The sequence below is a fragment of the Rhamphochromis longiceps genome, linkage group LG4, assembly GCF_057381845.1.
Source record: "Rhamphochromis longiceps isolate RC_006_pf linkage group LG4, R_longiceps_female_GT1.1, whole genome shotgun sequence".
Classification (NCBI taxonomy): Eukaryota; Metazoa; Chordata; class Actinopteri; order Cichliformes; family Cichlidae; genus Rhamphochromis; species Rhamphochromis longiceps.
The window spans coordinates 25,533,659-25,561,632 of NC_140560.1; the positions used below are offsets into that span (position 1 = coordinate 25,533,659).

Sequence of the window (27,974 nt, forward strand, 5' to 3'; positions counted from 1 at the left end):
TATATTGGTGCAATGGCACTGATGCACTGGGAATGTATTCTGTTTTAGATAATATACATTTTTCTAGGCACTTTTGCTCTTTAGCTACCACTTTGGACCTGTCTCCCAGGAGCTTGAGCAGCTATTTAGTGTATAGTTGACAGATCCTGTAAGATAAGGATTAGCAACAGGAATGCAATGGGTCACCATGTGGTCATTTAGTGTGTGTAAATGTATCTGTGCACTAATTTTAGTGCAAAGTCAATTCCTGGGTGTAGCACACGTACACACTCGCCTGTTTTCTCCTTTGTCCTCCCCTGGGCCAGAACACTATTTAAAGGTTCCAGGAAGAGATCGAGGATGTGGGGGAGATGCTTGAGGAGTTTTTAGGTGCTTAAGTGGTGTTTTAGAATCACATTGTGTCAATATTAGACACTGCACATGAGTTCCAGTTTTATTGTTTCCTATTGGAAAAACAATGACACAACATCCTCCAGGCTAAAGAAAAGAGGGACGGTCTTTTTCAGGAAAGGCCAAGCTAGAATCTATAGAATCTTATACCAGATGAGAATGGGAGAGCATTTCCTCCCCAAAGTCCAGCAACTGGTCTCCTCAGTTCCTAAATCTTTACTGACTGTTATTAAAAGAACAGTGGATGCTACACAGTGCTAAACATGGGCTTTGTCCCAGATCTTTTGAAATATGTTGCTGCTACCAAATTCAAAATGAGCTAACAATTTTCATGAAATACTGAAAATGTCTCACTTTAAATACTTTATGATATTTGCGAATCACTAGATCCAGTTTTTACTGCTTTTGTTTTCCAGAATGGGAGTTTATCTTTACAGACCTGTTAAAAGTACATTTTATATTATGCAAACACTGTAAATCTGTATGGATGGACCACGTATGAGACACTGCACAGGACCACAATACTAGGACCACACAAGCCGGCACACGTAACTGTTGAGTTACGTGTGCCGGTTTGTGTGCGTGTGTGTTTGCAGGTAACAGGCTTGGCACAGAAAACTCGTAAGCATTCTTCATTTCATTCAGGAATATTCTAGCAGTTTGATGGGTGTTACCATTCTGCTCATTTGCGCAGATGCCTACCAAAACACAACTGGTAGATCAATAGTTGCTTGTCAGTAATGCTGGAGGTCATCAATGGAAACATTGAAACGCATTTACGTAATCAGGCAAATGGGTGATGAGGGGTCAAAAAAGCCCTTGTCTCCTCCTTTAGGTCTGGCTGAAGTTGCAGCGTGCAAGCAACAAATTAATTGACCTGGGCTGGAATAAATATTCATCAGTGAGGTTATTATTCCAGATTTGGATGGTGAGGGCTCTGCCTTCAGCTGTGGTTTGACAGGAGAGGCTGCCTTGTCTCGCTGCAGCTGTTCAACTTGTTGACATCAGTTCACAGCACTTCTGCTCCAGCAGTGATTGTGAAGATATTAAATTTCACCTTCTTCTGCTGTCCCGAGTTTTAAAATAGTCCAAATGTTCCCAATCATGCAGTAAACAACACACCCTCCTGGTTCCCTCAGCAGTGCAATCCATCATCTTAGCAAAGGGCTATTACTGATATAATTATGGTCTCTACTAATGTTTCATACTTTATATGGTGGAGGAATCATTGCATGATGACTTGACTAAACATAACTGAGCGAGGGTTAGAATTCTAAGCAATCGAAACTCGTACGTCACACTCACCTGCTTTGGGTCTTTGCAGTGGATCCATTTTACTGAAACCATAAACTAGCACAAACATTGGAGCTGAAATTTGATTGTAGAAACCTTTACCACTCATTAGATGGGCATCTGAAAGTACACAGAACCCATTTGCCAGTTTGATTAAATACACTGTCATCTCTTTTTCATGAGGAGTACTGATGACAAATATTTGCTTTAATATGCGCTCTGCTTATTTACACACGCACTTCATTCTGCACACAGGAAGCAGCACCGAGACACACACATCTCCTCTCAGACTTTGCTTTGGCCATGTTGTTTAGGATGGATGCTTGCCATCGGTGCATCAGCATTTAATTACAACATGCTTTAATCCAGGCCCCACTATCAAATCGCTAATCTGTTGAGGTATCACCTTCAGCACAAGACAGAAGTACTAACATGCACCTGAAGTATGTTTTGGGACAAAGTAAGGTTAAGCTGCTTGTTAATGTAGTGTAATACTAGATTGTTGATTTCCAGTGGGTTTAGCTTGGAACAACTCTGAAGTTTTTTTTCGGGATATCCATTTGAAGCAAATCATTCTGTCAAGAGGTCGAGAAAATCTCTCTAACACAGTTGCTGTTCATAGTGTAATGCTTCTATTCAATGTTTAATTCAATTAGCCCTTACATTTGATATGCAGCACCATGACCTTGCACCTGATAGCATGCTAAAGCTGTATCCGAGGATGGATTACCAACCACGCAAAGGCCCACGAGGTTTGCTAAATATCGTATCTGTCACTGTGTCAGAATCTTTTTTTTTTTTTTAGTTTAAACTTGCCTCCAACATTATTAGTTGCATCTTAGATGATTGTGGTGTACATATTTTGGGCAATGCCTTCAAGAAGCATACGTCTAGTTCCAACACCACCCGAAGGTACCCTAACAACATCACATCTTTGGTTGTGGAGGCCAAGTGAGTAAAGTGATCTCGTTCTGTCGTCAAGAAAACAGGCCGAGATAAAATGAGCTGTGTGACATGGCATGTTATCCTACTCAGGGTCGCCAATAAAAGATGACACTTTGGTCAAGGTTAGACATGGTTAACATCAATACTGTGGAATTTAAATGATGCTCAGCTGATGACGAAGTGTGCCAAAAAAAACCCACACCACTGCACCAACAGCATCAGACCTCTCTGCATTGAATCATATCTGTTATTAACCTCTGTCTCTCTTCCACAGCATGTCTTTTATCCTGTCTTCCTTCTCTCACCCCAACCGGTCGCAGCAGATGGCCGCCCCTCCCTGAGCCTGGTTCTGCCGGAGGTTTCTTCCTGTTAAAAGGGAGTTTTTCCTTCCCACTGTTGCCAAAGTGCTTGCTCATAGGGGGTCATATGATTGTTGGGTTTTTCTCTGTATCTATGAAGCGCCTTGAGGCGACTTATGTTGTGATTTGGCGCTATATAAATAAAATTGAATTGAATTGAATTTTCCAATCCGGTCGTTAAGTCTGACGTCACTAGCTGTGTCTGGGCCTAAACTCCGCTGCAGGTCCATATATCAAATGATCACTATGGCATTACTGAGAGTTGAAAAACTGTCTAAAGTCTTTCATCTTTAATAAAATGATCAGCGTTCTGCTCTACCAGGTGTAACAATTGAGCTTAACATCCAGGCATCCATGAAAACGGAATTTATGATATTTAACGGAGTCAGAAGTTAGCAGGAAGTTAGCTCGCTAGCTTCTATCTAAATACAATATAGCATGTCCTGACTGCAGGGTTTTGGAAACAAATTAAAACGTACAGCTCTGTTATCACTTCCAACATAAATATAAGATAAGATAAGATAAGATAAGATAACCTTTATTAGTCCCACACGTGGGAAATTTGTTTTGTCACAGCAGGAAGTGGACAGTGCAAAAGTTATGACGCAAAAATTAGAATACAATAAGAATAAATACAGTACACAGCTGTACAGAATAGAATAAAATAATATACTATATACAGTAGAATAAAATAGAATAAAAATATACAATAAGATAAAAATAGAATACGAATGCTATATACAACTGAGTAAAAATACAACGATGCCAGAAAGGATTATTGCACTTAGTGTTATTGCACATGTGTGGATGTGTGTGTTTGTTCAGTTAAAGTCTTTGTTGTGGAGTCTGACAGCAGTGGGGAGGAAAGACCTGCGAAATCTCTCCGTCCCACACCGTGGGTGCCGCAGTCTCCCACTGAAGGAGCTGCTCAGTGCTGTCACAGTCTGCTGCATGGGGTGGGAGACGTTGTCCAACAGGGATGACAGCTTAGCCGCCGTTCTCCTGTCACTCACCACCTCCACTGGGTCCAGAGGGCATCCTAGAACAGAGCTGGCCCTTCGGATCACCCTGTTCAGTCTCTTCCTGTCCCCAGCAGAGATGCTGCCGCCCCAGCAGACCACACCATAAAAGATAGCAGAAGCCACCACAGAGTCATAGAAGGTCTTCAGGAGTGGGCCCTCCACCCCAAACGACCTGAGTCTCCGCAGCAGGTACAACCTGCTCTGCCCTTTCCTGTAGAGGGCGTCTGAGTTATGAGTCCAGTCCAGTCTGTTGTTCAGATGAACACCAAGGTACCTGTAGCTGTCCACAGCCTCAATGTCCATACCCTGGATGTTCAGTGGTTGCAGTGGAGAATGCTTGTGCCTGCGGAAGTCTACCACCAGCTCCTTGGTTTTACTGGCGTCGATCTGGAGGTAGTTCAGCTGGCACCAGTCCACAAAGTCTTGAGTCAGATAAATATAGACAGAAAACTAAACAGCAGTGACGTTTGTAGGGTTACTGAAGTTGGGCTAGCTGGTATATAACGATGTGCTACGTGACCGCTAGCGACACAGCTATGTTAGCATAATATAAACAAGCTAACTTTTTTTTCACTCGATAAAAGTTAACGTGAGTGTTCTCGGTGGTCAGGAACAAATGTAATCGCATGGCAGGATGCTGTAAAAGGACCAAACTTCAGCCAGGAGAACAACTAAGATAATCCATCCACAATACGAGGTTAGTCATTCATATACTGCTGCATGGGCTGGGCTGTAGTTACATCCTAAGGTTTTAAAACTGAGCTTAAATAAATGATTAGCGGTAATAAAAGCCGAGGGAGGTCAACAGTGATCACTGACTGTCTTAGAGCTTTTTGAGATTAAATAGAAGAAAATACATAACATTAAACATGTTAACAACACAAAAGCCATATTAAACGCAGACTACTTTAGGCCCGGAAGTAGGATTCGTCAAGTCATCACTTAATGACCGGATTGTTTATGCTCATCAGATCACAGAACCACCGCTAACCGCATTTTTGTTTTTCTATTTGGGCAGTTCTCTGAAAATCCCACAGATGATTGCGCACTGAAATCCCAGTAGATCAGTAGTTTCTGAAAGGGCTCACCCTTCATCATCATAGTAGGTTAAAATAACCTTTTTTCCCCATTCAGGTACCCTTGACCTCGTCTACATGCCTTAATGGATTAAGCTTCTCCCAAGTAAATGGCTGGCTTGAACAACTAAACCGATGTTGCTGACAAATATTGTACATCCACTACAAAGCTGTGATTTATTGAAAAGTGCGAGTAATTAACACAAAAAATGGGAAATAACAGCTATTATTAACTCAAAAGACAATAGCAAAAGTGGTGAGTATCATTACATTCACAGCTGCTAGCAGTTATTTTTTGGCACTTTTAATGCAAAATAACAACATTGATTGGGGAAATAATGAAACCAACTCGTATCATGAGTGTCAAAAAGGCCAGGTGGGAGGGTAATCGGGCCATGCTGCTTCTGTAATCATGCAAGCCTGAAAAGCTGGGAAAAAAAAAAGGTACAGCAGCAGACATTCCCAAGCCACTGGCTGTTTTTGGTCCCAAAAGATCTCACCAAAGTGTAATTATGTAATTGCCTCGTCCTGTGCAATGCCCTCTGAGACATTTTTCTGCAGAAGATTTATTTATGGCCTAGCGTCTGCTTTGTCACCCAATCCTTTGAAACCAGAGAGCACAGAACTCCCCTCAAGGCTTTTAACAGAAAGGAGACAGTTTACATCCAGCAATGTGGCGCTGCACACCAACATGTTTGCATGTAAACATGGTGATTATTTTGCAGGAGTTGTTTCAGCCCTCTCGTCATGCTTAAATGATCTATAACTTTCATATACTTTTCAGTGGTGAAAATAAGCTTCTTGAATGTTTTACTAAGGTAAAATACTGTAATCCTTTTTTTTAACTTTTATATTTTATTCTGTTTTATACTTTCACTGTGTTACATTTATAAAGGAAAACTTTACTTTTTAAACTGTATTCGTTCATATATTTTTTACTAGTATAATCCGGAGTTCACAGAAAAGATTTGCAGTATGGAAATGAAGCATCCAGCAGATATCAGTTGAGTAACATTTGTTGCATGGCTTCTTATTATTGCATAAACTGTATTATATTCAATACAAAATGTAACACTGACAGACCCGTGTTTGTTTTCTCAATGAGTACCTACTCTTTTAGGTATGTTTTCCAGTAATCCTTAAGGATTAAAGGACTGAGAAAACAATTTCCATCTGAACTTTGGAGATTTAAAAAAGCTAATGTGCAACAAAAGGTTTTTCAGCGAGCGGACTCTTTCTTACGATACAAAAAGTTTCTTTCTACATGAAAAAAGGTTGCCAACTGCTTTGTGATGTAATGTTTGGCTCATTTCAAAGATGGCATCTGGTATGTCTCTCATGGAGGTTATACCTACAAATATATACATATATACACACACATATACATATATATACACATATACATATATATATATATATATATATATATATATATGTATATATTTGTATTTCCTGAGGCAAGTTAACTGGCCATGTTCCTCTTTGATGTCAACAGTCACCACTTTGTAACCCATTCTTTACACCTCCCAGACTCTCAGTGTGAGTTGTGTGCATCTACAGTACAAAACATTGCATAAGATTGTGATGTCAGCCCAGGGCTTAGGAAGATCTAGTTCCATAAAAGTTCTTTCACCAGTCTCAGTAAAATGACCCTATTCTAACTTCCCACCACAGGCCACGCTGTGTTATGCCCGTCAAAGGGAAACATACACCATGTCATCTGCTTCTTGTGCATCTGCCCTCAAAGGGCACGATAATGGCCACATTTTCCCTGGCAAGGAGTAGAGAAAGAGAAGGCTACCGATTCAGAGTGGCTCGACGCCGAGCTTTCTCACAGTTTTCATTACACCGACTAATTATGATAATTAGCAAACAGAGTTATCAGTGGATGCCGTGATTGTATGTGTAAGAGTATGCGTACGTGAGACACACTAATGAGTTGTTTAATGGCTTGGAAAAAAAACATTCCACTCGAACTTCGATCTGAAGGACGCAGGCAGGTCAGGAGATCGTGAGATCTGGCATAAGATTAAGAAAACAGTTCCAAAATGGAGTGCACATACTTTGTCTTGTCTGGCACTCTTCTGTCCATCTGCGGGACCCTTGGGGCAACAGCAAGAGTTCCCAAACTTTACTACACCAGGCAAAAAATAGGCATAAGTTTAATCCACTAGTGCTTATTTGTTAAATGAGACCTATCTGAGAATTTGAAATGAGATAGTAAAGGTTGAACAGAAAAAAGAATATCAACACAGACCCCAACATCTGCCTGCTGATTGATGACGTGCTAAGATAGTCAGAAATATGCGATAGTCACTTGAAACCACAGCAGAAATATCCAGAATGAGGTGGACTATTAAAAATAAAAACCATAGCTTTTTCCTAATTAATGCCTATAAGTTAGGATTATGTCATAACCTGTTTTGGCATCTTAACTTCTCCATCACAGTGCACTTTAGGCTGAGCTCGGACACTAATTCAAGCAGATGTTAGCTGTTTTCCCCCTTCACACGACAATCTTTTGTGTAGCATTATGTAAGCCATCATCAAAAGAGTACTTTCTTAAAAAGCGCGTCTTTAACTTGGCTGACAATCCCCCTCTACTGCACAACACTGGACCACTGCCTGCAGTCTACTGGCATTGAGTTTTCTCGTCCTGGCGTGAAATCATAGGCCTCTGCCTGACACACTAGAGGCAGAATAGGCTGCTCAAAGTAAGCTTTTGTTGAACTGCACTGTTGACACTCGTGTTTTTTTTCTTTTAAAGCAATCAGAAAGAGTCTACAAAATGAAGGAATCCTGTTCATCACGCACCCATTAAGGGTCACTGCCTTCCCAAAAATGTGCATTCACATCAGTGTAATTACATAAGGACGTTTACACAAGCAGTAACTGTGGTGTTACTGCCACAGGCAATTTTTTCCTCTGAGCAACACTTAACAATAGATGTATGCAGTTGTGTCTCTCGCCTCAATTAAATTATATCCTGCACTTTACAGCATAAAGTGCAGGACGGACGTCTTGGTGACAATTGCATCAGTCGGCTTCTTTATTCATGCAAGAGTGCATGGCTGCACAAACAAGTGTCTAAAGTGGAATTCTTACTAACATGCAAGTAAAAATTTAGATGCTTGTGGATCATACAGGCCAATTAAAGTGTACAGTGTACTGGAAGACAGATCTACAAAGAGACAATACTGGAAAACAAACAAAAACCCAACAAAACTCTTGACTGGACTCTTTTTGAAGCCTTGACTTTAGCCAAGACCAAATTTACAAATGGACAACTTTTGCTTTTCCATTACTTTAAATTACCGAGTGAAACCTTAAACTCGTTAAATGCTTGACATCGCCAATCAAGTGAGCAGCATTTTCCTTGTAGATAAAGAATCTTGTGTTTTGTAAACCAGTCGCTCACTGATGGCAATTGTATGGAATTTAAGTTTAAGGCAAAAAGTTGTAGTCCGTGTCCATCTTTGACACACTGTTTGATTAAATGTCACTCCAAACAACTTTCTAACTTTAAACTTCAGAGCTGTACCGTAATGCCTGCATTACCCTTGGAAGGTTTTATTGGTACACATGCAGGAATAATGACATGAAAGTTAGTTACTGAACAATAAAGCATTTATTTATTAATTTTTTTGTCTGTCCGTAGTTCAAGTTTGTCATTCCCACCCAGTGAAGAGGTGGCAAATAGAGTGAAGGAATAAGAGGTAGAGCAAGTGTTCCATTCTCATTGTGATCAGCGTAAAAGCTCACTTTTACACACCAAGGGAATGGCCATGCAAAGAAGGCCGAAAAAAAAAAACGAAAGAAGAAAAAAAAAAAACCCCACAGCAGCTTCTTTGTGGTGTTGCTAGCTTTTCCCTTATTCACAATCATAAATACTCCTAATTCACTGACTTAAAAGGTAGCACTACAGTGTAAACCAGAGGGGCAGCGAGTACTAGCCATGAACTGAGGCCCGGCAGTTATCGCCACCATCAATACCATCACCATCTCAGTCTCTTAACACTTGGGGGTGGGGAAACTGCCACATAACAAGGGCCTCTTGCTGTGTGCACATGGAGCTCTGCATAGGATGGTCTGAGAGAAACAATGATGGCTGCCCACCATGGACTTAAAAAAAAAAATAAAAAAATTAGGATCTTGGTCCAGTACTCATGAAGATGACCAGGGGGAGGAGGGAACAAGGGGGGGGGGGTGTCATCTTTGAGTACTGATAGGAGAGCGCAGAAACCTGAATGGTGGAGCACATCAGTCCTGGCCCAGTCAGCTTGCCCTGTGAGTTTTGTGTGCATGCGTGTCACACTGCATTAAAACAAACTAATCCAACCACTCTACCATTCATCTACACCGGGACAGGTTGGGACAGTGTCATCTTACATTTATAAAGAAAAAACAAAGCAAAGATATTTACATCTTCCAAACATAAATTATTTCCCTAACATACTGCCTGTGTAAGGCATAAAAAGATCTCTAAAACAAAAACAACCAGAATCAATAAGATAAGAAGGAACTGAGACGAGGAGGGGGTGGGGTTAAAAGGGTGGTTGAGGGGGGGGGGAACAAAACAAAACACAGGAAAGAACAAATGCAAAAAAGAACACAAATTATTTAATGCAATAAGTCATGAGAACGATTTGCAAAATGGCACATAGAAGACGAAGCTGTGAGCTTGATTAGGCAAACCCCTGAACACCACCAGGCAGTAACAATGGCAGCACAGGAGCCAACTCTGTAATACCCAAAAAAAACACAATGCGGGGAGGGGCCCACTGCATGGATCAGATCTGTGCGACTCGACTTATCCAGAATATGACCTTTGACATTTCTTGCGTTTTGTCTCGGCTCCGGAGCCTCCCACACAGCCTGGCCCGCAACAACTGGAGCCCCTGCACTGATCAATCACACGTGGGCAGCAACCAGGTCAGACCTGATCCGAGCTGACCAGTAAGGCCCTAGTGTGGTAAAATTCACACTTTTCAATGAGCTACAGTATTGAAACGGATACAAACGGATATGCAAATATAGCTTTCAGTACAAGAACAGCATACACATTAACTGATGGTTTTGCAGATATAATTGAAAGTATGCATAAAATATGTCACAAACAAATAAAGGCTGGCTCTGTCTGCTTTAGAGAAAGAGTTAAAATAAGGATTTTTTGGAGGGGGACTGAACAAGATAAGAACAACAAATTGGGGTGAGTTCATATTTGTCGTACTGCATAACTGCTCACACAGGAAGCTTGGGAAGAGTGAATTAAAACCTCTCCAGTTGACCGTACAAGTTCATATCACCACTGCTGTCCAACTCCAGTGCTGTTGGGCTGCTGTCAGTCTTTGGGTCACCCCCTTTGTTGTGTGTGGGTGCATGAGTCTGTCATTCCAGTGAGTTTTCACAAAAAGGTAGGCCATAGGTTCGTTTGCTGAGAGGTCCCGCCTATCCCCGATGAGGCGGAGCCTGGAGTGACCACATCAGTCATCCAGGATGACCTTGACGAAACTGGCCACGTCTGTCTCTTTGGAGTCATGCAGGGTGAAAAATGGATGTTTCTGCATACATATAAATAGAAAATACATAATGTTTCAGAATGGCAGGAAAACATTCTACTTACAGCTCTCTTGTTATTTACATGTTAAATGCACATAATTTAACAGGTTTGTTGGGTTAAAAGAACAAGGCTGCCCTCTTGTGGACAAAAAAAAGAATGAGACACTGATCTTCATGGCAGGAATGCTAATGGCGGCAAAACTGCTTGTTACATGACAGGTGTTTAGAATTTTTGAGAAAGTGATCAAATATTTACAAACAACTAACCATCAATTCTGTATAAGCCGGTCGTTCATTGGGCTTCTTTCTTAAGCTGTAAAACAAAAGAAATGCAAAAGTGAGAAAAATAATAACAACTTTATACAAAAACTATACAAAAGAAGCACTAAAATGTGTGAGCATGGTCTCATGTCCTGTTACACACAGAAACACTCTCCTCCACCTCTTTCATTAAACAAACGGCAAACACTGACCCCTGCTGGATCTCAGTGTTTACTTCCTGTTTTTTTTTTTAAAGCACAAGGTAATGATTGCCATCTAAGGTGAAACTCACCACTGAGAGATGAAATCTACAAACTCTGGGGAGAAACGGTCAGCAGGCAACTGTGGAGAAGGTTCATCCACCACCTGTTTGAGCTGTTGGAAGGGAGTTCCCCATGACTCGTAGGGAAATTTCAAAATGGCCAGTTCAATCTAGGAAGAAAAGAAAGGAGAATTCAACAAATACTGTACTCATTACAGCTCAACTTCATGATTACATGTTACATGTACTGGTTTACTTTCATGTTTGCAGAAACTCAGCACATTTTGCAAAATGTCTTTCTACAGAATTTGAATTTTGCACAATTGGAAACTTTTATTACGCTCACTGGCCACTTCATTATGTACACCTGTTCAATTGCTCACCAATACAAATATCTAATCAGCCAATCACATGGCATCGGTGCATTCAGGCACGTAAACACTTCAAACCAAGCATCAGAACTGGATGGACATGGCTGTTGGTGCCAGACAGGCTGGTTTGAGTATTTAAGAAAACACTCCCGATCTATGGAACAAAAAATAAAATAAAATAAAATCCAGCAAGCATAAGACCATAGTGGAGGCCACTCCTGTCAGTTAAGAACAGGGAACTTAGGGTACAATTCACACAGGCACACCAAAATTGAGCAATAGAAGATTTCTACTTCATCATTCGATGGTAGGGTCAGAATTTGGAGGATCCTAAAAGTGTTGCACTGGATCCCTTTGAATCAACTGAGCAGCATTAAAATGCCACAAACCACCAGAGTATTGCTGCTGACCATTTTTATCCTGTTATGATCTTCTGATGCTTCTTCCAGCAGCATAACTTGACATGTCACAAAGCTAAAACCATCTCAAGTTGGTGGTTGAACAGGACAAATGGCTTCCACAGTCACCGAGTCTCAATCCAACAGAGCATGTTTGGTGCGTGGCGGAACGGGAGATTCATTTCAAGGATGCAGAGCTGGCAAATCTGCAATAACTGTGACGCCAACATGTCAAGACGAACAAAATTCTCAGAGGAATGTTTCCAGCACTTTGCTGAAAAATTAAAAAATGGTTTCATGCAACATAAAAAATTGATTTAAAAAAAATTTAATCAGCATTTGTCTTGAATTAGACCAATTTTTACTGAGAAGCCTGAGATGTATCCTTCATGTCAGAGCAATCAGATTTAGGAGTGAAAGTAAAAACGAGTTAATAAAAGTTCTAGCAATCTGTAAGCCATTTTATATATTAATTGAAACCACCATGAACTACTATTATCAGCCGAATGAAATGGAATCCGTGTGGCTCGGTTATCAAAAGCGTAACGGTCACCATGACTCAGCATTAGCTGGTAGCATTGTATCTCACCAAATGGTTAGTTACACAAATCAACCCGAGGAAGCCTGCCATTGTTTGCATATTCGTTCTCATGATTTCTGACAAGAAAATTGAGTTTATCATTTTATTTTTGTGACATATTAACTGCTCTGATTGACAGGACAATGGACAGATGATTACATAAAACTGAACCAACATTGTGAGTGTGGTGGTTGCCATCTGTGTGACTGGTGTGGATCCAAAATAAAGTCGAAGCAGCAGAGCACATAAAAGCATTCATCATCTAACAGAAAAAGGACGGTTTGCAACCTTTAAAAGTGGTTTTATCCGCATGCGAGTAAAAAGGTAAGTCAGTGGATGCTACGAGGCAGCACTACTTTTTGAAAACATTTCTTTGCGTGCAGGTAGAAAAGATTCAAATTTCCATGTACAGCTCCGCTCACCATTGTGATACCGAGGCTCCATATGTCCGACTTGACACTGTAGCCTTTCTGGTTGAGGTCAGGGTTGATCCGCTCAGGCTGAAAAAGAAAACATTAAGAACAGATAAGTGGTACAAATATTTGATCATTACTTTTCTATTTTTTTTTTAATAAACGAATTTAAAAAATGAATCTCAAAGTCAGACATGAATTAGAATCATTGAACATTCTGAAGTATCCAAAATAGGAAAACTTTCAAGACTATTTCAAATAATGCTCTGGTTTTGTGAGCTGACATTTCAGGGAGGATGTCTGAAAGCTTAGACTGTTGGGCAGCAGAGGCTCTGACAGTCCTCACTCACCGCCATGTAGGGCTTGCAGCCTGCATCCATCGTTTTAGCCACTGAATCCACCAGGTGGCCACTAATGCCAAAGTCGCACATCTTCACTTGGCCCAAGGTGTTGATCAAAACATTGGAGGGCTTTACATCTGGTGAGAAACATAGTTAAGAGTGTAAGAGAGCACATACAAGACTAAAAATGATGAGAAAAATCTGTACATTTGTGATTTGATCTTTTGATTACCTCTGTGTATCACTGACAGGTTACGGTGCAGATGTTCTAATGCCTTTACAATCTGTAGAATAAATAACAAAATTTCAGAAAAAGAATATATATATATATATTATGTGTTATGCTAGGGCAAAAGGATATGGTGATTTGCAAATGATTCATACCTAACATTTATTTGAACATAAAACATATCTGATATGGAAAATTTACAAACAGGAGGTTGCGTTATGCTCATTTACAATTTGATGCAAACAAGTTTGAAAAAAAGTTGTGCATTCTCCCACTGTGCTGCATAACTTTTAATGGTAGTGTTTGGTCTGTGTGTGTGTTGTGGAAACAAAGAGACCAAATTGTGTAGTTCTAAAAACAATAATGTCACAATAATGTAACAGTTCAGTGCCACGTTTATTGTGTTTGTTTTCATAATTCAACAAAGTTTCTCATGAGTCTTTTTAAAAGCTTCCTGAAGTCTTGCATAGCCCGTGCAGTGATTTCCACCACATAATCATATCTATTTTCAATGCAACACTGTGCTTTGCATAAACTTTATCACTCTTAAACTTCTCAGTTTTTTTTTTTTTTTAAAGGCTTCACAGCAATCAAACGAGGCTTATGCTCTGCAAAAAACACAAATTCAAATTTGCTGTTTAAACCATTTTCTTACTGTTGTATTTTTGGGGTTTTGCACACATCAAAGTTACGATTTTTTTCCAAATTGTACACATGCAGAAATGTAAAATGTTTGCAGAACTGGAGGGACTTGTGAGAATGTTCTGACAAACGCTTATCAGAGCATCCATACTGAGCATCTCAAACTGTAGCTCTGCCTGACTGGCGACCTCAACGTGTGGCAAGATTCTAGAAAGTCTCTACGCCCAGCTGCTGTTCACCAGCAAAACCACAAACTGTCATTCTACTTATCTTCCTCTTAAAAAGAAAGTAAGCATTTGTTCTAGAGAAAAGGAAAGTGAGCTACTCCTTTAGAGTATTTGCATGCACATGTGCATCCACCTAATCTTAGTGATACTGGCTTTAAAATGTCGAGGACGTGACTTACTGCTACCGTGATCTTGCCCAAGATGTCCTCGGGAATAGTTCTGCCCTTCTCAATAACTTTCTTATAGAACTTATCCAAAGATGTGTCCATCAGTTCCATGCAGATCCAAACATCACCCTAAAAAAACCCAAGAAGATGATCGACCATTAATAAGGTGAGAAACACACAGTGCACAGCACAGTCATACACGAATGACGTTTAAACACTAGCTTCACCTCTCTGAATAGGGCGCCATAGAAAGTCACAGTGAAGAAGCAGTCCACGGTCCTCATGGAAATGTCCAGGTCCATCAGCAGCCTCTTCTGCTCCAGAGTGTTGACTGTGGCACGGATCCTCTGGTGACACAAATATCATAGATTTGCAGTTTCAGCACCATTCAATTTAGCTTTATTTACATAGTGCCAAGGCTCCACAACAGTCACCTAAAGGTGCTTTACATTAAGGTAGAGATGGCACGATACCACTTTTTTATGTCCGATACCGATATCATAAATTTGGATATCTGCCGATACCGATATGAATCCGATATAATGTTTTTTAATCAACAAAACTGTTTTTTTTTTAAATATCTTGCTGCATTTTGTATAAGTTCATACTCAAGTTTAAAACAACAACTACCCTAAAGCTATTCTGTTATACCTATATGCAAAAAAAAAATATTTCATAGTTCAGCAATACTGATCAATCTAATAAACTTAAACCTACACCATCCTCCCTATTCTGGTATTTTAAAGAGTACTTAGCGTAAATATTAAGCAACCTAACTAATAGGGTTCCAACTCCCAGCAACAACAAAAATAAATAAATAAAAAATAGGGAACCACCCCTCACACTCCACCTCATGATGCTTAATCAACGTAATCAACCTTAATTTGATGCAGTGTGAAAAAAAATGCACAGAAATCAATTATTTTTCAAGAAATATTAAATAGATTCAACATCTTTCTTCAACAAAATTGCAGACTGCACAGATGGTACCTTCCCAAAGGAAAAAGTACTATAGCTTACTAGGGTATATATATTAGACTTAATAGTCACTATATACAGTAATGGACTTCTATTCATTTTACATCAAATTAAAACTTTGGGTGTAAGATTCGGATAATTATTTATTAAAAGCTAGACATTTTAAATGAGAATAAGAAAGAAAAGTATGTCTTTGTGCCCCCTTTTCCCTGTTAATGCCCTATCGGCCCCCCTGGCTAAACTTTGCTAGATCCGCCCCTGCACAGTTACCAGCCGTCAGCTACGTAGAAAAAGATCCTCGAGTAGAAAGTAATAATAAATAAATTCTAACAACAGCTTATCAAGCTTAAACGTGCTGCTGTTGTTCAGCCGATGGTTTCCTCTTTCTGGTGCAAAGTGGGCCAAAAACAAACCAGAGAGACGGACTCGCGACAGAAAAGCCGATCAGCTGATCGTTAAGCAGTTTCATGATTGAAGTAGCAGCCAGAAGAAGCAGTCGCTCCATATATCGTTTGGTAAGCTTAACGCAGGAATGCTTTACAAACATTCAGAGATGGACTTACACACTTGCTTTACTTCTCTCGGGGATAACTTTGTCGGAGATGAAATGCCGGGTTGCTAGCGAAGCTCCACATGCTATCCAGACCACCGACAGGTCCCGCATGCCACAGCCGCTCTATCAGGTGAGTTACGGCGTGTTGCAAGTTTTGTGAGGTGCTTTCGTGATATTTAATGGATCGGATTAAATTTTTTATTTTTCTCCGATATCCGATCCAGTAATTTAGGTCAGTATCGGACCGATACCGATACGTAATATCGGATCGGTCCAGCTCTACATTAAGGTACAGACCCAACAGTGTCTGACAGAAAATCCCAACAAGACTCGCTACAAGCAAGCACTCTGAAATGGTGATAAGGAAAATGTCCCTTTTAACAGGATGAAACCTTCAGAAGAACCAGGCACAGGGAGGGGTAGCCATTGACTGTGACTGGTTGGAGGATGAGGGAAAAAGAGATGGGATAAAACCCAAACTCAGGGAGCCAGAAGACAAAACTGCAATGGCATGCTGCAATGGTGCATAAACACAGGTAAGTGGAGAAGTGCTCAGTACATCACATGAAGTCCTGCAGCAGGCTGACTCTATACCAGCATACATAAGGGGTGGTTAAGGGTCACTTGATCAAGACCTAATTATAAGCTTTATCAAAAAGGAAAGTTTTAACTCCAACCTTAAAAATAGAGAGCGTGTCCATCTCCCGAATCCAAACTGGGAGCTGGATCCATAGGAGAGGGGCCAGATAGCTGAAAGCTCTGCCTCCCATTCTACTTTTAGAAAAGTAAGCCTGCAGTCTCAAAGCAAAGTGCTCTGTTGGGGTAACATGATACTATGAGGTCTTTAAGATATGACACGGCCTGATTATTCAAGACCTAAGGAAAAGGATATCAAATTCAATTCTTGATTTAACAAGGAGCCAATGAAGGGAAGCCAATATGGGAGAAATCTGTAATAAATGCATGAACTCGGGCAGGTATAGCTTAAATCAAATTGTCCATGGCGCTCCTTATATCTACATTGCCCCTCAAACATTGAGTCACTGAGTTGGAAGGCTCCAAGTGTTTACAAGCTGAGGTCATATACCGGATACATCTATCACTTATATTAGCATTTTAAAAACACAGTGCATTTACAGAGATGATAAATCAGGTAGCCAGAGTAGTAGCTTTGCAGCCTACCTTGACAGCCATGATAACACCACTGGGCACATGTTTCATCTTGTCCACCACACCATATGCTCCCCTCCCCAGCTCTTCAATCTGCTCCAAGTCATCTGCCTTCACGACAAAGTTCTAGACCAAGAAGTGAAAAGTTGTGACATTGCATGTATTTAGCTCAGGAAAAATCAATAGAATTGCATGTTTCTGAGGAACACAGAGCCAGCTTTACCTTATCTCCAATTTTGACACAAGTTATAGAGTCAAGAGCTCGAGGGGGCCTGCAGGAAAACAGGAAATAAATAAGCAACAGCAATTCTATGCTCAGTTGTAATGTAACTGAGATTTATCAATCTATTTGAGCCAACTTTGAGAAGCATGGCTCACTATCTCAATATTAAAAAATAGCCTTACGCTGTTACTTCTGGTGGTGGCGTTGCAAAAACTTCTTTGGCCAGCTTCAGCCCATGGCTTTTCTTCCTCCCTTAAAGCAAAACCATTAAAACAAATGAATAAAACATTGCCATCTCAGTACGTGGTGATCAAGAAAACTGTATGCAGTAGAAACCACAAGTTGTATAATTAGCAGTCCTTCCAGTGGAGCAATTATTCATCTCTTCTTGCAAAACTTAAAAGGCTATTTGGCACTGAGTGTAAAGCTGCCATCGTCTGCACAACAAAATATGAAAATTGAGGTTCAGAATACTTCGTTTCAACTACTGCCTTTTTATTAATAATCCACATTTGCTTATTGATATGTTTTGTTTTTTTTAATTCCTTTTCTGTTCTCATAGTAAAGAGCACTTTAAAAGTCAATCACTTTGCTGTAGCCTTCCGCTTACGCAAACTAAAGCAAATGACCTGTTATCTAACTGGAGATTAGGTGTGCCCAAAGCTAAGGCCCTTCCATAGAGAGAAGGTGGACTAAATGACTAATCAGCACTGGTATGATGACTCAAATGAAGCGGGGGAGTGAGGGGTACAGTGGAATCAAGCCTTCCTTCCTGGCGTGTTTTGCGTGTTTAACCAATACAATCATTCCTTTTTTTCTTTACAAAAACAAATTCAAGTTCTTTGTACATTTTTTTGTTGTGTGGAGAGCAAACTATGGTCCAAACTCTGCAGCTGTGGGAGGTTCCTCTTCTAGTTCCCTGACAGCCACCCATTCATAAACACAGTTTACCAGCAGCCTCTGAGACTTCCCACAAGAGGCTGCGAGTCTCTGCCAGAATGACACAGCTACCGAGCTTACGAGGAACAACAAGGGCAGGAAAATAGCTTTCGACTCCTCTTGACACTTGTGTCGAGCATGCTCGCTCTTGTTCCAGGCTTGAGAGGAGAAACAGAAGACCTTGTTTACTTTTATCTGCGTGCGCTGGGACTGCGAGGCCATAGTTTCGCCCACTAGGATGTGACGTAATTGTTCTAACCATAGTTCAGAGAAACTAGTTCAATGTGCAAGTAAGTCACCTTCAGTTTTAGAAAGGAAAAACAGCAACAATTGGCGAAAACTTTGATTTTTTAGCTGTCGTTGTTACTTGCTTTCGCTGACTGAGTCACACCACTACAGTGTGGAGGAAGTATGTTTGGGTAAACCCCTCCTTTGGTAGCTCAAGCTGGAAGGGAAGTGAACTTTCTACAACGATTCTATAGCCAACCAATGAAACCTAGACACATCCATTTTGTGCTGCAACCCTAAAATAAGCCTGCAGTGTCTGGACAGACTACAGTAGTCTCATGTGGTAGGGAGAGATTGAGTGTGATTTACTCACACATGCTCGGTCAAAAATAGATTTTGCATTTCCTCTGCGTGGGATAAAGCGCGAGCACTCACAGTCTTCTGATGACCTGACAAATAAGACAAGCCTGTCCCCATGCAACAAAATTAGGGCAACATTACTGACAGATCTCAAATACCAAAGCTGATTTTAAGCTTTCGAATGCATTTAACAATGACCTCCTGCAGCAGGCGAAAAACTACCTAAGCAATAAGATATATGTGCATGTTGTAGTTTGAGTTATGTGGGAGTTATGTGCAGTGACGTTTCAGTGGCTTTGGAATATGATCTCCTGTCAGGTAGTCGTCCTGTTTGGGGACACAGCATGTGGTGTGCGGTGTGACCCTGTAGCAACCATAGGGCAGTGGGATATGAGTCACAGCCAGTCAGACGGGACACATCCGCTTAAACACTCAAAAACTGTCAGGACCCTTTGGGAAATATGAGGTCATTTCAGTTGGCTCGCTTGTTGTCCCTGTTGCAAACTGAGCCTCAGAGGACACAATAGTGCCATGACAATAAACACAGTCAAAGTATATCAAGCTGCACGTGGAATTAAAAAAAAAAAAAAAATTATGGAAACAGACATTTTCTCAGAAATGCTCTGAATAGAGAGTGTTTCTAGGGAGGAAAAAATCCTAGTGCTTACCCAGAAACTTGTGCCTTTTTCAGAAGTAAACCATAAAAGGAACCATGCCAGTGTCTGCACTAAAGACTTGCTTTATAAGCAATTATTAGACGTATTCTGCACAGGAAGATGTTCATTCAGGTCAACCACTACAAACAGTATATTGAATTCTTAGAAATCCAGTGATGTTCAGTGGAAAATACCCAGAGAACAGCAATGCTATACATAATGTGAACAAGAATTTCTGGATTGTGCATGGGATCAAAGTGCCAATAGCTGTGCAGCGAGTCACCATCAGGAAGTTCCAGTTCCATATAAAGACAATGATGACTCATGCCCAGATAATCTTCCACACAACCCTATCAGTGTGTTAGAGAGAACCCAATCTCCAAACATGCCTCCACAATGCCATGCAGTGCTCTTAGACCCACACCGCCACTGACCGGGGAAAGTACAACTCCTTGTAGTGGCCAAAAGAAAGGAAAAAAATCCTTCCACAACCCGCTTTGCACGCAGTAATAAGAGCACAGAACCTGTGTAGCAGCTATCTGCTTGCAGCAAATGAACTGTCAACAGACTGCTGCAAGTCAAAACATGCTATAGTAGGCCAAAGGCTGAGACTGTCTGAATAGCACCCAGCCAATCTAACCCGGCCGTCTCAAAAACACCGAGCACTCCCAGTCTTGGTAACGCTAACGCGATAGTGTAATAACACAAGCGGTCAACTTGAGATGTAAATTGACATCATCGGTATGATCATCATCACGCACTGTGTGACGCAGAGGAAGAACCTTGACTTTTTTCCCCCAAGGTGTGTGTTTTTTTTGTTTGTGATACTGGCCCTGGCTGCTTAGCCTCGCCGCCTGCTTTAAAAAGAAAAGAATTTCCACAGCGAGGGGGGAAAACTCCACAAACACACGCACAAAAAAATACAAAAGGTATTTTCACGGACGCGAGGCTAAAAATACCTTTTGCGCTAACAGACTGACCAAAACAAAAGGAGACGAAAAATAGATGATTCATAAGTCAGGAGAGAGGAGGGGGGTACTAAAAATATAAACACCTGTAATCCCAGTGTGCTCTACTTTACAGAAACACGGGAGGTAAGCGCAGCGTTGTGATTTCCAGCTGAGAGGCAAGTTTGGCGAAAGTCCTTTTTTGTTTTAAAAAAATGCTGTTAGCTAACCACAACACGGGAAGTTAAACGAAGCGACGCGGTGGTATTCTTTTAGCCATAATACTAATCACATAAAGTATAGAGTGGAAGCGCCTTCAATATGTTAGTGATGAATACGCTACCACGAGATACCAGGATGTCAGGAGTGGGTATAACGATAGGAAGCTGAAGAAGAGACCTGCTGGCTAGCTTCTTTTCCCTCTTCTCATACATGCAGCTCTCCACCTGGTAAGGTTACATTTCCTATACAAAGCTAGCTAAAATACTTCCCCACAAACTGCCCGTCGGCGTTTCCAATAAATGCACGGCTATTTATTTACTTAAGTATTTTTTTAAAGAGAGCAAAACAAAGACACTTACCTCCTTTGGACAGAGACATTTCCCCTTCGCTTTGATGAGGGGGAAGGGAAGCACAAAGACTTTTGCCTTTTTTTTTTTTTTTTTTTTACTCCCTCCCTCCCTGCATTTACTCTTACACCCGCTCAGTATATCGCTGGCTTGTGTTGCAAGAGCTAGCAGCGATTAAAAACGAGTCGCCTCGTCTTCGTGCAAGCTTTGCGCTTCAATCGCCAGCTTTTAAGATCCAAAATCGGTTAGCAGACGAATGCACAACTTTAAATAAAGTCGCAGAGTTCGCGTTAGTTTGCTAACAAAACCTGCAGGGTGGCCAAAGTCTGACAGCTGAAGGTTCCGATGACGTACGTCCGGCCGCGCGCAAAGCATCACGAGGACTGTAGTTTCCAGGCAATTTCCCGGTAATCTAAGACCCCCCCCCCCCTCCCCCCAAGGAAAAAAAAACCACACGAAAAGATTACCTTAATTTTAGTTTATCAAAGTTTATTTTGGAAATCCTTACTAGTCACCACATACATTTCTTTTCTAATTGTGTTTTCTCATACAGATTTTTTTATTTGTTCCAGGAGAATCACACGGGGACTTTCTTTAAAAGATAGGCAACATTCAAGTGTAACAATAAAAAGAAGAAGAAGAAAAATTAATTAAAATTGCTGCAATTATCCTAAAGTCTCTACAGTCTTGCAAGTCAACTATATTATTCTAAGGAACACTCATAATGGGATTTCACTTCAGTTTCCACTGTTTGGCATGCAAGATCCAAACAGGAGCATATCACAGGAATTGGGTGCCATGTAGTAAATGTTTCATTACAGAGTACTGGATGAGAAAATGCATAAAAGTAAGCTCAATAACATTTTTATTTTAAAGGAAAACGTCTACTGGCCTATTAAAAAACATATTCTTCGTATTCTTTTTCTTTTACCTTTTCCCGTTAGGGCTCACTACAGCAGATCATCCACCTCCATCTCATCTTCTCCCTAGCATCCTCCTCTACCACACCAACCCTCTGCATGTCCTTCACTACATCTAGAAATCTTCTCTGTGGTTTAATATTTTCCTTCTCTCTGGTAGCTCCATATTAAACACCCTGATGAAGCCACTATCACTCTGTTCTAACCATGTCAGCCTTGCTTCTCTTACTAGATCACATAGATTGAATACATTTAAGGGGAAAACTGCCACACAAAAACAGATAAATACAGTACAGTAACACTGTTTCTCAATATGGATGAAAACATGAAAAACCCATCATCATTACTGTAATAATCACTGCTGAGCAGTTTATGAGCTGTTATTTTGAGTCCTTTATTTTATGAGACAAATCTTTTTCTTACTAGTTGGAAGACAAGAAAATGCACAAACTAATCAACACTGGAATTGTCACAGATCTGACACATACACATGTATTGTGATATGAGTGTACTTTGGAATATGTGCATGTGATTGTGTGGGTGGATCACTGATGATGAGGCCTCAGTGAATTCCTGTTTTTACTTCCTGGCAACAAGAAGGGTATGGTAGAGAGGTTTTATTACAATGTGCAGATAGAGGGAGCTGTCAATCAGGTATTCGGATGCACGCCGCTGCAGATCAGCATCCAGCAGAAAATCCCCAGCTTCCTCTGTGCTTTGGTGGAAGTTGTAGACATGCTTGACCACCACTTTTCCCTGCTGCTTTGTCATTACAATCACCGTCTTCTGGAAACTCACGCCGGCAAAGTCAGGGCTTGAAGTGGCTGGTGTTACAATGATGCGAGGTCGACCTCCCTCCGTGCGGGTGGGCTGCATAGCACCCAGTTCGGTATAAGTTGACCTGGCACTGAGCGGGAGCCACCGAGGTGAGAACAGGGCGTTCCATGTCACTCTCTTACTGGAGTCATGGCCACTGGGTCCAAGCTGGGTCTGGAAGCTGAAGCTCCGGTCATCACGGGTGGGGTTGTTTATGATCCAAGGTGATCCCCAGGCAGAGGACAGGTAGTTACGGGGAGTAAAAATACTGCAGTTGACATCAAAGTACTTGGCAAGCTGGATAGGCGAGGCAGAGTGAAATTGGAAAGCTAGATAGAGGAGATCACGGATTGACTCATAATACTTCACCATGAGGGGGGAATGTTTCTGAAGACGGAAGAGATGCTGAGGGTGGATCATGCCATATCGAACGGCCCTCAGGGCACTCTCCACTGTCATACGAACAGGCTGGTTCTGGTTAATCCATCCCTCCAGTGCCTCGTAGAGTTCCAGCTCACTCTGCAGAATGAGGTCAGAACGCTGGAGCAAGGAGAGGAGAAGATCTTCACTGATGAAGCCCCATTCTCTGCTCTGCAGCACAGAAGACAGGTTCCAGGACAGGTACTGCAGACAGCTGTCCCGCAGGGTTATGTCCCCAATTTGTAGAGCATAGTTGTACCAACCAACCACGTGGCCTGTGGGTGAATCACTGGAGAGATGTTGAGTCATATATTGGGTCAAACCCTCCTGCAAGCCCCACACATGGTACTTGCTTGCCAACTTATGTAGAGAAATAGCCTGATCTAGCCGCAGAGAAATATCACCACAGTACAGATACCTGCAAAGAGATTTTTTGAAAGCATTGTTAAAAGAAAGGAACATTTCTGTGGGGCATACTATATTTTGAATCTTTTTTTCTGCACGCATCTGAGTCACTGAAAAAAGCCCACACTCTCTGATTTTAGACTGCAAGCCTCAAAGAGCAAGTGTAATTTTAGAATAGAGATGGAGATGGAGCATTTTACTTATCTGAAAAGAAAGGAAAAATAGGAAACGTGTCTATCTTTTTAGTCATCAACGATATGACCCAGTAACAAATCAGTCTCAATAAATCGTGGCATCTGACAGTCCCGCTCACCTGACAAACTTCTCAAAGATGGCTGCACAGTCAGGCGTCTCCCTCAGAACCACAGAGCTGGTGTTGCGGCTGAGCAGCAGCTCCTCAAACACATCACTCTGCAGGGTAAGAACCAGGCTGTGTGCCTGGATCACCTTCACTTCGTCCGTGTTGATGGTCTCCACACGGAGAGTGACATCACTGCCGTTTCCCAGGGCCAGCAGGGTCTCCATACGATGCACTAAATTCATAGTATGATTTAGCACTGTGGCTCCACTATCCAATGCCACATCATGCTTCAGGGCAGCTGTGGGGAAAAAATAGTGCAAGATGATTTCCACTTCTCAGAAACTCAACAATCACTTGAGCTTTTTTTTTTTTTTTTTTTAAAGAAAATGTATTATTCATCTCTGATTACAGATTGATTCTTTCTCTATCTTTTTCTTACAAGTTAAATCATATCTGACACATCTAGAACTGGAATAGCACACCTCTTTCGACTAAACCACAACTGGCAAAATGCGCCGGGGGGAAAAGCAGACTTGCACATCCTTCTCTACCTCTCTTCTCAATTAATAGGGAGCGAGAGCAACAAGCCAGGTGGCTGACTCAGACAACATCAGATACCAGGTGCACCAAAATGAATCCTGAGTTTGCAGCCCCATTGCAGATGGATTCTTCTATGGGTCCTCTTGAGCATAAATACAAGTGGCACATACTGGAGAATCATACATGAAAGACTCAGCATGAGAAGTCGCTGATTCCATTCTGCTCTGCCACAGCCATCAGCAGCCTTCTTGGCCTGTTAACTGGGGGTTTAATGAGACACAAGGGGGAGCACACTTGGCTTCCCGGGATGCATCACAGTCTTTATTTCTCCACTGCAATCAAGAGCTCCCACTTCAAAGTAACATTTTTCCAATTAGCCAGCCAGCACTGTGATCCAGCTGAGTATATGGGAGTGTGTATTGACAAATGATTCTGGCATGGTGTGATCAATTAAAAAATATAAATCCCAAGACCCACAATGGCTGTTACATCTTTTTGCAGAATTTCTTTAGAAAAAGAATAACAAATGTGAAATTCAGTTAAAAGTAGACAACTTAAAAAGTAGTGCCTCTTCTACTAAAGCTTGAAAAAAGCTATCAACATGAATTGGTTTATACACATTAATAAATAAGAATTAAATGAGTCTGTGTACACACATCAAACAGCAGCATAATGTGGCCTTCGATAACTTTTGTCACAATCAGCCCTTCTTTTAAGGAGTAGAGGAGATTTCCCTCTCAGCACTTGTACTCTGCTGTACTACTGTGCTGGCACAAAGCCTAGTGGCAAATGGACTTGCCCGTCTTTCACTGCACCCGGCACACAAACAGATGAGGACAGGATGAGTGGAACAGATAAATACCCCTCCTTTGCCCTGAGGCTGGGCACGAGCCACACATTCATGATGTGCCCTACTACCCATGACTGTATGGGGGGAGCTGGACTGAAATAGAACAATACAGCTTCCCTTAGAGTGTAGGATGTGGGGGAAAAAAAGATGTAAAGGCAAGAAGACTCTTTAGTAGCAAAATTCAAACTACTGATTTTAATTTGCTATCTTACCTCCGCTAACTGTGACAGAGTGGATCAAGAGTAGCAGGGTGCCCACACAGACCCAGGCAGGAATCTCTTGTTCACATGAGCGTACCATATCTTCTTAGTTATTCCGTCCTTCTCTTCCTTTGTCCTTTTCTCCACTCTTCCGTTCTTCCTAACCCTTCTTCTTCTCACTGCTTTGCCTTTGTCGTATGTGTGTGCAGAAAGGTGTGTTGCCCTGTGTGATGCCCGGCTCCCTGTCCTGGACTCTTTATGTAGGACGCTGGCCTTTCCCCGGCGCATCTCACAACCCCACGGACTCCATTGATTGGTGGAATCTGGCAGGGGCGTTGCTATAGCGACAGCTTTGATTTTGAATTTCTCCCTTTTGGATGTTACATGGCATTGATCTGCAACACCGGGCCAGCCAAGGACTCAGCTTAATGTTTTTTAGTTTAAAGTCAGTGGGGGTTAGCCACTATTAAGAATCAATAACAACACAGTTTCACATTTTAATGGCACTTAAACTGCAGCAGATCTCTGGGCTGAAAATGTTCTTTTATGGTACCTAAGTTCAGTATAATCAGAGCTGTGTAATTTATCAGTTAATTACTGCAGGTTGCATTGAGACTATCTGTCAAAAGTAATTGAGTTTCTAATGTGTGTGACCAACTGCAGTTAATCAAATTTCGTAATCCATTTATTAGACCATTTTTCAGCTGAGTGCAATTATTTCTTTGATGGCATGTTAATCATACTAATGTGAGGATAATTTCATTGGTGCTGGGTCTGCGCATCAATTTGAGGCAAGCTTTGTCTATCAAACTCAAGTGCCAATCAGGACTTTTTTTGCATGTGCTTTGGAATTTCTGCTCTTCGTCAAAGGGCATGTAAAATAAGCTTTTATGAGACTTCCCAGTGCATCATTAAGTACTTGTAAAACTTTTTCCCTTTTCTTCCTTTTCAGGTGCACTCAGTGCACCACAAAGTGTGGCGTACTTATTGAGAGTATCTAGTATAAATACCAGCTAGATATGGAGGTAATGGTTTGCTGCTTGCAGGGAACATACTAACCTCCCATCTATAAAAATCAATATTAAATGCTATAATGATTCAAAAGTGAGCTAACCACGTGACAGTAGAGAATTACAAAAAACACAGAGTAGGTGGGGTACACCTATATTCAGTAGGTTCTGATGTAAGATAGCAACCATGACAACAATACATAATTCCTTCAATCATGTCCCCTGGGTTCAAAGAGATGTTTGCATTCTCATCTAAATTAACCTTTATTTAACACTCAGCTAGTACTGAACTGCTTGTCAGTGATGGGTCTTTCAATACTGAGATCTCTGCTAAACTATTCTTGAAATATATAGATTGGGTGTTTTTTGATCATTGCAAGATCATTAGTTGCGATATTCAGTGAAATAGAACAATGTGATGAGTGTTTTTAAAAATTATGCCCATCTACCTACTTTGGGAAAGACGAGGAGAGCGGCCATTTCAGATGGAACTGGGTTGTGGTGAAGTGCTGAGGGCTGCCAGGCTGCAATAAAAATGCAGGAGAAGAGATGTCCTGTGAGACCCAAACCTGAGCCACTTCTATGAATAACCTGACATGTTCTCAAAGGAGAGCAGTGCAGCTGAGGTGTCCTAATGAGGTCTGCTGCAACAAACTGGACAAGACAATACAGACAGGGTACAGGATTATATATGGTAGCATCTCATCATCGCAGTCTGTTTTAGCTTTAGACAGAAAATATAGACATCACACTGAGACTTATGTCAACTACTCAGCCTGTTTTGTTGCATGTAAATATTATGAATATTTTTATGTATTAACTGGGTTTCGCTTGGTTTACCAGTTCAGGAACTTGGTATATGCAAGCAGAATTCACAGTAAAGTAGGCCTAAAGCTCTGAAAAGTGCATGTCCTTCATTTAGGTCACATTGCTTTCTCCTTCGATCTAACCTCCTATTAAGAATCTGAGCGGACCAAAATGCAAAAGGATGGATTGACAAACTGCTGGATTTGTGAGAGCACCCCTGGGGACAAGATCCATTGAGAGATCAATGCACCATGGGGGGCTCCATCACGCAGTATAAACAATAAGTTAAGTACAGGCTGGATGCCAGAGCCGGCTTTAGCAAGGTGCCCTGGATGACCTTACCCTTGTTCTAAACAGGGAGGGAAAGCATCAGTTAGCCAGGGTTTCAAACAAGACAGTCATGAATTTTCAAAAAAAAAAAAAAGTTAAATGAATGTAAATGCATAAAACTTTCAGATGCTTTAATGCACAAAAGTTGACTATTTCTGAGCAAGAATATGAATTACGTCTAAGCAGATAGAGACAAATTCAGAGACAAATGAGATGA

At 41.2% G+C, this 27,974-nt stretch overlaps 2 protein-coding genes across 2 annotated transcripts; both read right to left on the reverse strand.

Annotated features, from left to right (window-relative positions):
* Nucleotides 1-9,683: 9,683 nt before the first annotated feature.
* LOC146671719 (dual specificity mitogen-activated protein kinase kinase 6-like) lies at nucleotides 9,684-21,511 on the reverse strand. Its single transcript, XM_085404084.1, has 12 exons — nucleotides 21,171-21,511; nucleotides 17,642-17,711; nucleotides 17,460-17,508; nucleotides 17,249-17,362; nucleotides 14,763-14,882; nucleotides 14,548-14,664; nucleotides 13,503-13,554; nucleotides 13,280-13,407; nucleotides 12,939-13,016; nucleotides 11,198-11,337; nucleotides 10,912-10,957; nucleotides 9,684-10,646 (listed from the first exon to the last, which is right to left on the reverse strand). Exons 1-12 carry the CDS (start codon nucleotides 21,187-21,189, stop codon nucleotides 10,569-10,571), a joined length of 1,011 nt encoding a protein of 336 aa, XP_085260210.1. The 5' UTR covers nucleotides 21,190-21,511; the 3' UTR covers nucleotides 9,684-10,568.
* A 237-nt stretch (nucleotides 21,512-21,748) lies between these two features.
* btbd17b (BTB (POZ) domain containing 17b) lies at nucleotides 21,749-26,719 on the reverse strand. Its single transcript, XM_085405220.1, has 3 exons — nucleotides 25,623-26,719; nucleotides 24,033-24,318; nucleotides 21,749-23,732 (listed from the first exon to the last, which is right to left on the reverse strand). Exons 1-3 carry the CDS (start codon nucleotides 25,708-25,710, stop codon nucleotides 22,658-22,660), a joined length of 1,449 nt encoding a protein of 482 aa, XP_085261346.1. The 5' UTR covers nucleotides 25,711-26,719; the 3' UTR covers nucleotides 21,749-22,657.
* Between the last annotated feature and the right edge of the window lie 1,255 nt (nucleotides 26,720-27,974).

What these genes read in the sequence shown, in the direction of transcription:
- LOC146671719 (XM_085404084.1), bottom strand. An exon ending in ATGGCGCCCTATTCAGAGAG is followed by an intron (nt 14,665 to 14,762) that starts GTGAAGCTAGTG and finishes GGGTTTTTTTAG; the next exon opens with GGTGATGTTTGGATCTGCAT. An exon ending in GCTGCAAGCCCTACATGGCG is followed by an intron (nt 13,017 to 13,279) that starts GTGAGTGAGGAC and finishes TTTCTTTTTCAG; the next exon opens with CCTGAGCGGATCAACCCTGA.
- btbd17b (XM_085405220.1), bottom strand. Translation starts at nt 25,710, where the DNA reads ATGGTACGCTCATGTGAACAAGAGATTCCTGCCTGGGTCTGTGTGGGC. An exon ending in CTCTGTCACAGTTAGCGGAG is followed by an intron (nt 24,319 to 25,622) that starts GTAAGATAGCAA and finishes TTTTCCCCACAG; the next exon opens with CTGCCCTGAAGCATGATGTG. An exon ending in ATCTTTGAGAAGTTTGTCAG is followed by an intron (nt 23,733 to 24,032) that starts GTGAGCGGGACT and finishes ATCTCTTTGCAG; the next exon opens with GTATCTGTACTGTGGTGATA.